The 11,629-nt window shown below is 39.7% G+C and overlaps 2 protein-coding genes across 2 annotated transcripts; both read right to left on the reverse strand.

Moving 5' to 3' along the window:
• Nucleotides 1-2,882: 2,882 nt before the first annotated feature.
• On the reverse strand, nucleotides 2,883-3,734 carry LOC138876518 (uncharacterized). Its single transcript, XM_070155584.1, has one exon. It carries the CDS (start codon nucleotides 3,732-3,734, stop codon nucleotides 2,883-2,885), a length of 852 nt encoding a protein of 283 aa, XP_070011685.1.
• Nucleotides 3,735-7,000: 3,266 nt separating this feature from the next.
• On the reverse strand, nucleotides 7,001-10,205 carry LOC104214799 (pentatricopeptide repeat-containing protein At1g11290, chloroplastic-like). The gene is made up of 2 exons (XM_009764514.2): nucleotides 7,975-10,205; nucleotides 7,001-7,367 (listed from the first exon to the last, which is right to left on the reverse strand). The coding sequence occupies exon 1, from the start codon at nucleotides 9,866-9,868 to the stop codon at nucleotides 7,979-7,981; it is 1,890 nt and encodes a 629-aa protein (XP_009762816.1). The 5' UTR covers nucleotides 9,869-10,205; the 3' UTR covers nucleotides 7,001-7,367; nucleotides 7,975-7,978.
• Nucleotides 10,206-11,629: the final 1,424 nt, after the last annotated feature.

An 11,629-nucleotide genomic window follows, 5' to 3' on the forward strand; every position in this document is an offset into this window, starting at 1 on the left:
AGCTGTAAATTGGGCACCTCTGTCAGATATAATAGAAAACGGAACTCCATTTAGCCGAACTATTTCCTTGATATACAGGCTCGTATAGTCTTCAGCTGAATAGGTGGTCCTAACTGGGAGAAAGTGAGCTGATTTCGTCAGCTTATCCACAATGACCCAAATAGAATTGAACTTACGGCGAGAATTGGGCAATCCTATAATGAAATACATATTAATCGATTCCCATTTCCAAGCTGGAATCTCAATATTTTGAAGTAGCCCTCCAGGTTTCTGGTGTTCAGCTTTAACCTGCTGGCAGTTGGGACACTGAGCCACAAATGTGGCTATATCTTTCTTCATGTCGTTCCACCAGTATAGCTGACGAAGATCATGATACATTTTGGTTGAACCAGGATGAACTGAGTACCGAGACTGGTGCATCTCTGTCATAATTTGCTTACGAAGCTCCCCAACATTAGGTACACACCATCGGCCTTTATATTTTAGAATTCCATCATCAGATTGCTCGAACAACTGCTTCTTCTGAAAAGGGATACTCTCTTTAATTTTGACTAACTCCGGATCCTCAAATTGACGCATTTCTACCTCAGCTACCAGTGATGACCCCGCAATATTTTGGACTACTACACCCTGGTCACCTGTATCATGTAGCCGCACACTCAGGTTAGCCAATCAATATATCTCCTTAGTCATTTCAAATTTCCCAGCTTCTACATGCTTCAAGCTGCCCATGGATTTGCGACTCAATGCATCAGCTACCACATTTGCTTTGCCCGGATGGTACAAAATATCCACATCATAGTCCTTCAGCAATTCAAGCCATCTCTTTTGTCTCAAATTCAAGTCTTTCTGCTTAAATATATATTGTAAACTTTTGTGATCTGTATAGATATCCACATGAACACCATAAAGATAATGACGCCATATTTTCAAGGCAAATATAACGGCTGCTAACTCAATATCGTGAGTCGGATAATTGTATTCGTGCTTCCGCAACTGCCTCGAAGCATATGCAATAACTTTTCCATGCTGCATTAGAACACATCCCAATCCAACCCTGGATGCATCACAATATACCACATAACCTTCAAATCCTTCAGGAAGTGCTAGAACAGGTGCTGATGTTAAGCGTTTCTTCAACTCATGAAAGCTCCTTTCACATGCATCAGACCATTGGAACTTAACGGCTTTGTGTGTCAATTTTGTCATGGGAGCAGCAATAGAAGAGAATTTCTCAACAAATCTCCGATAATAACCAGCTAAGCCCAAGAAACTACGAACTTCCGTAGGAGTTGTAGGTCTAGGCCAGTTTTGTACTGCTTCAGTTTTCTGACCATCTACCTTAATACCTTCATCGGAAATGATATGCCCAAGGAAAGCCACTGAATTTAACCAAAATTCACATTTGGAGAATTTAGCAGATAATTTTTGATTTTTCAAAGTCTGCAACACCACACGCAAATGATCCTCATGTTCTGCTTCTGATCGAGAATATACCAGAATATCATCAATGAAAACAATTACAAATATATCTAGAAATGGCTTGAAAACCCGATTCATTAAATCCATAAAAGCTGTTGGCGCATTAGTAAGACCGAAAGACATCACAAGAAATTCATAATGGCGATATCTAGTCCGGAAAGTCGTTTTCGGAATATATCTCTCCTTAACTCGCAATTGGTGATAGCCGGATCGAAGGTCAATCTTTGAGAAATATTTGGCACCTTGCAACTGATCAAACAAATCATCAATTCTGGGTAAAGGGTACTTGTTCTTGATAGTCACTTTGTTGAGCTGGCGATAGTCAATACACATTCTTAACGAACCATCCTTCTTACGAACAAACAACACTGGTGCACCCCAGGGAGATGTGTTGGGCCTGATAAAGCCCTTATTCAGAAGATCCTTCAACTGGGCTTTCAATTCTTTTAACTCAGCAGGAGCCATTCTGTATGGAGGAATAGATATTGGTTGAGTATCGGGAAGCATATCAATAGCAAAGTCAATTTCTCTTTCCGGAGGAAGACCAGGAAGTTCATCAGGAAATAAATCAGGAAATTCATTCACGACGGGAACCGATTGAAGAGTTGGAGATTTCACCTCCATATCATGCACTCGTACCAAATGATAGATGTACCCTTTCATAATCATCCTTCGAGCTTTAAGGTAAGAAATAAACTTTCCCTTAGGCGCTGCAGCATCACCTTTCCATTCAATAATAGGCTCACCTGGAAAATTAAAACGAACAATCTTTGTCCAACAATCTACATTGGCATAACAAGAAGCCAACCAATCCATACCCATAATGATATCAAAATCAACCATTTCTAGCTCATGCAAATCAGCTAACGTATGGCGGTCATGAATCTTCACGTCACAACTTCGATATACCCGTCTAACTACAACAGACTCATCCATTGGCGTAGATACCTCAAAGTCCTTATGCAACAATTCAGGCTCTCTATCCCATTTACTAGCAATGAAGGGGGAGATATACGACAATGTAGAACCAGGATCTATCAAGGCATACATATCGATAGAAAAGACGGATAGTATACCTGTAACCACGTCCGGAGATGACTCTAAATCCTGACGACTCGATAAAGCATATATGCAATTCTGCTGACCTCCTGAACCAGAAGCTCCAAATCTTCCCCTACCCCTTCCAACTGATGTCTGCATACTCTGCCTAGGAGGACGTACCGAAGAAGAAGAAGAAGCCCTTGCAGATGTCGTCGACTGAGCCATACCCCCTCCAACTGTCATCGGACAATGTCTCATAATATGACCTGGTTGTCCACATGTATAACATGCATCAGAACCCTGGAGACATGGTCCAAAATGATTTCGGCCACATCGATCACATCTAGGAAACTGAGGCCTCATCTGACTGAACTCGCCTCTAAACTGTGGACCTGGGGTCCGTGAACTCTGACTTGGACCAGAATAAGTGGTCTGATCCTGTCGTTGTCCGTGAAACTGTGGTGGTGCACTGGCTGCCGGATAAGATTGACGCCGGGAAACTGTGGCCTAAATCCACCTTGAAACTCTCCTGTGTTACCTGCGAACCACGCCCTCTTCTGCTGCCCTCTATCATGCTCTCGATTGGCTCGTAGTTGCCTCTTGCGATCCTCTAGACCCTGTGCATATGCTTGAATACGGGCAATATCCATTCCTTGGTTTAGAGAAGCTGTAGTGCACTCATTTATCAAGTGTGCCCCCAAACCACTAACAAACTGGTGTACCCGATCACTCATATCAGCAACAATCGTAGGAGCATACCTAGCCAAAGAGTTGAACTGCATGCTATATTCCCGAACGCTCATATTACCCTGTTCTAAGTGTAAGAACCTATCTCGTCGGGCTCTTCGAAGCTCGATTGGCAAATATTGCTGTAAAAATGCCTCAGAGAACTCCTTCCATGTCACTGGTGGCACATTAGGCCCCCGAGTCTGCTTCCAAGTCTCATACCATGTCACAGCAACATCACGTAGTCTATAAGAAGTAAACTCCACTGACTCAACATCCGTTGCATGTATAATTTGTAAGGTCCATTGCATAAGATCCAGAAAATCCTGTGGGTCAGCATTAGGATCAACCCCTGTAAATACTGGAGGATCCAAGTTGATAAAGTCCCGAACTCTCGCACTCACAGACATATCAGCAATACCGAGGGTCTGGTGTTGGGCCTGGGAGGCCACTATTCGAGTCAGCAATTGTACAGCACTCCGCATGTCTAGGTCCTGATCAGGAACAACTGGGAGAGGGACTGGAGGTATGTTAGCTCCTCTACGCCCTTCCGGGGGTGGAGGGAATACTGCCCCGGAAGCCTAAGAAATAGCCTCATTTTGTGGCTCATGTTGATCTACATTAGCATGTGGCATTTGACTTGTGCTCTTCCCGTCTCCTCATCCAACCTCTGAATAAATTTCATAGCCACTTGTCGTCTCCTAGTGTTATCCATCATTGAGAAGGTAAACAAAAAGAGAATTAGGAATGAACACTTATGATTAGGCTCTATTGTACGATCTAGATCAAGAAGAAAGTAATAATCTTAAATGCCCAATAGCCTCATGTTTATAAGTGTGGTGCACAACACACCATAAACAAGACTCTACTAGACACGGCTTGCAGACTCCCTAGGATTGACCTGCTCTGATACCAAGTTTGTCACACCCCAACCTTGGGAGGTGTGGCTGGCACCCGATGCCCGAAGGCCCGAGCGAACCAACCATGAGATATGATCTGAAATATAATAACCTGCAGGCAGAAGAGCCCAACACGACATATATATATATATATATATAAACTAGGCCAACAAGGCTGCAACAACAGTATAACAACTATCCAGAAAGCTGATAGGGTGATACGAAAAATATATATATACAATGACCGCTAGTCTGCAAGCCTCTAAGAGTGTAAGACAATCTCAACAGGGCGGTACAAAGCCCCCGACATGCCCAAAACCACACATATACATCTGTAATAGTACCTATGGACTCAAAGTCAGCAACTCCGAAGAAGTGGAGTGCGAAACCCAACGCTGATCCTGGGGGTCCTACTGAGGAGGCACACCACTCTGTCTATTCGAACCTGTGGGCATGAACACAGCGCATAAAAATGCGTCAGTACGAAATATGTACTGAATATGTAGGGCGACAAGTGTAACATGAAAAATGTAATTAACAAGAGAAGAGACATAGAGATAATTTAAATTCTGAAACTAGCCTCGGTAGGAAACTAAAATTCAACATGGATATAAATGTATGCTCGTGACACCGTCGTTCACTATCGCTACTTATAATATATCACATTATATAATAATAAATCCCTCTGTGGGGCTATAATATCCATAACATACCCGGCCATAATAAAGGCTCGGTAGAATCGTACCCGGCCACGTGGAGCTCGGTAATCCCAACTGATCAGTGGTTACACAATATGTGTCATACCCGGCCGTCTATAGTGCGGCTCGGTAATGAAAGTAAATACATACATGTACTAAATCATGAATTATATAGGTGCAATGCGAAACCAACCTTAAAAGACGTATTCTAAGAAGAGTCGAAGTGGCCTATCATCATTCTTCCCCGACTATCATGGTTGTGGCTAAAAATATTTAATTTTCAACTACGAGCCAACAAGTACTAAGAACATGAGAGTTGTGTATTATGAGTACCTTTGAAGTAAATGTTACTTATTCATGATTTATATGAACGTCGAAAGGAGAACGAGTAAAAAGGCTCTAGTTCTTTTTAAGCAAGGAACAAGGAAATCCGAGAATTCATAGATATCCTCTAGAGTAAGCAATCTATGAGAAAAGATCAGGTCTAAGCATCTTTATAAGTTGAAGGTGAAATAACTCGAATCCAACGAGACAATTCGATAAACGTTTATTCGAATTCTAGTCATGCCGAAAAGTATAGCGAAAGCCCTACATACCTTGTCGATGGAGTTATATACTGTTTCCGAGACCTCGAAAGCCTTAGGAATGATTTCCTACATAATATGAACCATTCAAAATCAAATTCAAGCTCATAGCTTATATAATTCTTCATTTAGACATTTACGCGAATAACTTGTGGCCATGAATTTGTAGACTCTTTTGTAGATTAATTTCGCCCCAACACACCACCAAATTTTTCTTTACTACATCTCCTCATCGACAGGATTCCACCCATGTCTTCACAGATCCAAACAACACAATAAAACCATATAGAACAGCCCCAACAATCAAGCCATATTAAGAGAGGTTTCTTAACAAAATCAAGAACATTTCTATAGAGGTTTCAACTATTTCTTAGGAATTCTTATGGTAGAAGTTTACAAAGATCAAAGAGGAAGTTAAATCATACCTTATGTGACCAGAATTACTCAAAATTCGAAATTACTTCAAGGCAGAGTCTTGCTATGAAAAGTGAAACACCGAAGAATTCACGATTCCGAAGCTACCATGGTGTTCTCCATCTTGAGGATGACTAAATTGTTGTTATGCTTGGCTAGATGGATGGGAGGAGTTTGAGAGGAAATCCCTAGGTTTTTGGTTATGTTTTGGAGAGGATAAAACGCAGGGGTTCTGTTTTAAAAATTGATTTAAATAAAGAAATTTTGACTAAACCCGACTAGGCACACTGTTCCCGTAACAGTGTGCACCCCTGTACGAAAATGGTAATATCTATCTACTCCGAAGTCGTATTAATGAACGGTTTATTGCTTTGGAAACTAGACTCATAGACCTTCGATTCGGTAGGTAGAACACACCATAACTCCCAGTATATTGAGAGAAAAGCTCATCAACATTTTATCCAAATTCCAGTGAAATTTAAACCCGTAACTTGCGCGCGATCTTTGTCGAATTTTTAATCACAACTCAAATGACTTCCAATCTTAACGTATAACTATTGCATAATTTAAATATCTCATAGAAATTATCTTCCTATCGAATTAGCCCATTTACAACATGATAACGCCGAATACACAAGGTGTAACAAGTATATTATGCTGGAGTATTTTTCGGATTTTGAACAATATTTTCGTCAGATTTATCTTTACATGAAAAGTGGCTAAATTTCGATTACTTTTGAAACTGTGGCTATTTTTGAATGACCACTTGTAAATCTGGCTATTTTTGAATTTCTTCCCACCATATTATCCACTTAGAAAATGGTTAACCAAATGGATAATTAATGTATTTAACTTTTACATTTGTAAAACCTCAAATTGAAGTTCCTCAAGTTTGGAAGACTTGGAATTCTCTCATAAATGATCATATTTAAGAAGCCATGGATAATATGGATATCCATATTATCCGCCGGATAAACCTGTTTTTATTCGTCTCATATACGGGTCGGATAATTAATTCGTTTTTTTTAAATTACTTGTTTTGACCCGCTCATATCCAACCCGACCCGCCCATTTGCCACCCCTAGGTGCTATCATGGTAGCAAGAGATATCAGACAGTGATGGTTCATCTATTAATACCCATTATTCTTCTGGACTTGTATAGGCTGCACCAATTAAAATATATTTGTATGGTTCAGCTTAAACTCTTGCAAAGGGAAATAACACGTTAGTAGCAAGAAGGCATTCCACCTTGATGTGCAATTCACAATTCAATCTGTGGGGAACCTTTGGGATAGGATGGCTCACTTGTGCTCTCTTTTTCCAAAGTGGCATTTCAAATCCTATAATGCTGTATTTCTATGAGGCCAGTTTTTAGACCTGAGAATCTGTGAGAGAAGCTCCTATTCGACTTCAATACTGACTGTCATCACTATTCAGAAGCCTTTATGTCTTGGCAGTTGCTATGAAGCCAAAGCAATCAATCCTTGGACGCAACATCAAGTCAGAGATCTTGCCATTGCACCTGCCAAAAAGAGGTGTGTAACCTATTTTAGAATATATGCATAGGCAAAAGTAACCGCCATTTCCTATCAACGACAACATGAGATATTAAAGACTATATACAAGTTAAAGATCATACAAATTGTAGTTTCTGGAACAAGCATGCGCCTTTTTATCAATCAAAGTTTGTCTGGAACAAACTTTATAGCAGAAAAGGAAACATCTTCTCCTTTTTTGCCTCGCCCTTTCCTGGAACAAATGTCTCTCAGATAACTCGTGAAACATGTATATCAACTTAAGCTCAATCCAACCACTGGGCTTGAAGAATTGGACCTTCTTGGCACATTTTATAATGCTTTAGTAGAATAGTAACTTGACATGTTATTATCTTGTCATATACCCGATAAAGACCAAGGAATTTCAAGTTCTAAAAGTGAAAACTCACTTCAGAGAACATAAGAAGGAAAATAATTGAGATTTTCATTTGTCCAACTTCTGAAAATTTTGGTTGAAATAAGGCAACAAAATTGGCGAATAAGAGGACACTTAAAAGAAATTAGATTTCACAAACATAGACTGGGTTTCCAAGTAGATGAAGTACTGAGATACCATCTGTCTATTTTCTCTACCTTTCTACAGACTGGTTTCAATTAAGCTATAACCGAAGTCTTTCTTCAAATTCTTCTCATCCATGAGTTGCCTCAACTGTTCTACCTCTTTCCATCTTCCCTGCTCTGCGTATAGGTTAGACAGAATCACAAAAGAGCTTGTATTTTCTGGGTCTAAAGCAATGAGCCTTTTGGCAACGATCTCACATATTTCAATTGATATGCAAGTTTTTCTACAGCCAGCAAGCAGAGTTCCCCATATCCGCTTATCAGGTTCAACAGGCATGTTGTTGACGAATTCAAGAGCTTCTTCTACATTGCCTTGACGACTAAGCATATCAACCATGCACGCATAATGTGCAAGTTTTGGTGTAACACTGAATCTCTCTTCCATTGCATAAAACCAGTTCCATGCCTCATATTCAAGACCACAATGACTGCAGGCAGATAGAGCAGAAATGAAAACAACATCATTTGGTTTAATCCCAGTGTTTAACATGTCTAAGAAACACTGAAGAGCCTCATTTCCATGCCCATTAATTCCATAGCCATTGATCATTGAGCTCCAACAAATAAGATCTTTGCTAGGACATTCACTGAAAATTGCCTCCCCTTGGCTTATGCGTCCAAATTTGCAATACATGTCAATAAGTGAGGATATCAAAAAGGCATTTGATGTATTTCCAATTTTTACCACTTGTGCGTGTATACCTTCTCCAATCTCTTCAGCAGCCATCGAAGAACAAGCACGTAATAGGCTGACATAGATGATCTCGTTAGGCTTCTCATTTGCTGATCGCATCTGCTGATATATATCAAAAGCATTACTAGGCAGTTCGCTTTGGGCATATGCTGCAATCATCGTACTCCAGGCAATAAGATCTTTTGGTTTCAGGTGATCAAACAGACTCCTGGCCGACTCAATATCACCAAAATCACCATACATGTGAAGAAGAGCAGTTACTACCGAAACAGATCTCGAATATCCCTGCTTGAGCACGAGGCTGTGAAAACACTGCCCAATTTTAATCTCATCCAATTGTGACAATGCTCCAATTACTTCGCGAATAACACTCTCATCTGGCTCATAGCAACAATATCTCATTTCAGAGAATAAACTCAAAGATTCACTGAAACTGTCGTTTTCTACACATCCATGAATCATAGTCCTCCATGAAACAAGATCCTTCTTCTCTATTCCGTGAAAAACAGTTAGGGAAGTCTTCAAACTCCCACATTTAGCATACATATCCACAAGGGAATTTTGGATATTAACATGAGAAATAAACAAACTTTTTATTGAATAAGCATGAATTTCTTTTCCAACTTTCAAAGCACCAAGATTGGCACAAGCAGGGACAATCCCCACAATGCTAACATAATTTGGTTCCACACCAAAGGATAGCATTTTCCTGAAAAGCTCAACAGCCTCTACGTACTCTCCACTCTTGACACAAGCTGAAACCATTGCACTCCACAAAATTACATCTTTGCCTCTTGTGTGATCAAATAATTTCCATGCGGTATCCATATCCCAAATAGAGTTAACACCAACAAGAGCCGTCACAACGGGCAGTTCCAATTCAAATCCCATTTTGATTGTGAACCCGTGAATTCCTTTGACCATAGGCTCCCATTTTTCGACAGCTCTTATAATGCTTAAAACTGTCACGTAATTGGGTTTGTGTTCATTTCTTAGCATTGTTTTGAACAAGTAGATGGCTTCGATGGATTGGTTTTCCCTCACCAAACTGGATATTTTTGACGTCCATGATCTCACATTTTGTTTTCCAGCAAACTTAAGTGGGTGCAAAAAAAAGGAGCTTTCGCGCATGTTCAATGAAATTCGCGACGAGTAATTTCTCTTTGGAAATTTAGTAAACAGCTTGTATGCATTTTTAACTACTAACTTCATCAACAATTCATTGAACAATAAAAGTCGCCAAATCGGGCTAATATTCTATTGGATAAGCACATATGCATATGCAAAGAGAGAGACATGCAGAAGAACCAGCATAGCAGCACAACCAAGCTGAGACCTTGTTGTGATGGCGAGGAAACTTCTGTTTTTGGTTCTGTCCCTGTTATCTTAACTGTTTCTGGTAACCATATTAGTCCCTAACTAATGGCTCAATAGCTGTTTGGTTCTTCAAATTAGCACATATTTCCCCGTGTCATATAATCAAATGAACTAAAGAACTTACCACGTCTGCAATTTTTTATTGTTACCTTTGGTAAGAGTTGTTCCTTTGACTTTGGTCCTCAATTCAAATTTCTCGGGGAAAAGTTTTATTGTGGTCGAGACGCAACCAACAATAGTTGACAAGTGTCTGTTGGGCCCCACATTGCCAGCAGAGGGGAAGTGCACAATTAGCCATTAATTAAAGATGTCTTCACTTTTTAACTACTCGCGAAAATTTTAACCACTAATTTTTATTCGCCCAGGCAAAAACACCCCGGTGCTAGATATGGTTAATGCGTAAATATTAAGGATATGGTTGTATTGGGAAAAAACTGAGTTTATATTAAAGATGATGTGACATGACACGTGGTTTAGTTAAATGGTCAAAGCGCAATAATTGACTAAGAGGCACGGATGGAGACAGCCACGGGAAGAAGAATTTAAATAGGCACGAGACGTCGTATAGATACGAGTGTCGTACCAATTTAAATTATTTACAGCCAATGGATTAGAAGGCATTAAAGACAAAGATCTGATGACAGAAAGGAGTCCAAATTCATTATTAAATACTTGATACGTTAAAAAATCGGTATTTAATAGGAATGATTGTGTAACGGCTTATTTAATGTCATTTATTATTCGTAATTATATCATTAAATCTGAGGCTTCATTCCTTTACCTAGAATTATCTATAAAGGGAAGAAGTATCATCATTTGTAAGGACACGGAATACTATTGAGAATTCATTGAAATACACAACTATTTACTGCTTTACCATCATTCTCAAAATTATTTTATTTTGTCTCTTGATTATCAGTAACCCGAATTTCTTTTTAGCTTTGACCAAAGACTCAGATTTTTGGTTAAACAAATTGGTTCCGTTACCGGGAATCTGATAATCTTTTCTTTTAAACTATATCTTATCTATATTGTCGTCACCATGTCAAACAACAACACCAACAACAACAGTAATAACACATTGGGAAACCATGAGAATCAAATACATCAAAATCAAGATGACGTGGTTCCCTCTCCTCTAAATTCACCACGTCAATCTCGTGAAGGCACTCCTGTTACTGAATCTCGTGCTGATCAACAAGAGCAATCTGAACATTTTGAAGGAGTTACAACTGAAGCTTTACAAAAGCTAATTGATGCACAGGTCGGCAAAGCTCTTCAGACACTTGTTAGTCGATTGCCTGCTGCGCCACCCACACCAACTCCTAATAATAATACATTGGAGAATCCCCGTTCTGGTCTTGATAATTCTGGAAACGGAGCAACCCCCAGTGAACCACAGGAAGGGGTACCAGGTAATTTAAATAATTCATATTTGCAAAATTTAGTACTAACCTTGCAGAAACAGCTTAAGGAACAAAATGAGCGTATTGAACAAATCCCTGGAGTTCCGCCTGTAATAAAAGGAGTAGACATGGACAAATACTCACAACAACCATGGAAGCCTAGTGCTGCTCCCCTTCCAATTCCGAAAAA

This window comes from Nicotiana sylvestris, chromosome 1, assembly GCF_000393655.2.
Source record: "Nicotiana sylvestris chromosome 1, ASM39365v2, whole genome shotgun sequence".
NCBI classification, from domain to species: Eukaryota; Viridiplantae; Streptophyta; class Magnoliopsida; order Solanales; family Solanaceae; genus Nicotiana; species Nicotiana sylvestris.

Excerpts from the sequence above, each read along its gene's own strand:
- LOC138876518 (XM_070155584.1), bottom strand. The coding sequence starts at position 3,734 with ATGCGGAGTGCTGTACAATTGCTGACTCGAATAGTGGCCTCCCAGGCC.
- LOC104214799 (XM_009764514.2), bottom strand. The coding sequence starts at position 9,868 with ATGAAGTTAGTAGTTAAAAATGCATACAAGCTGTTTACTAAATTTCCA.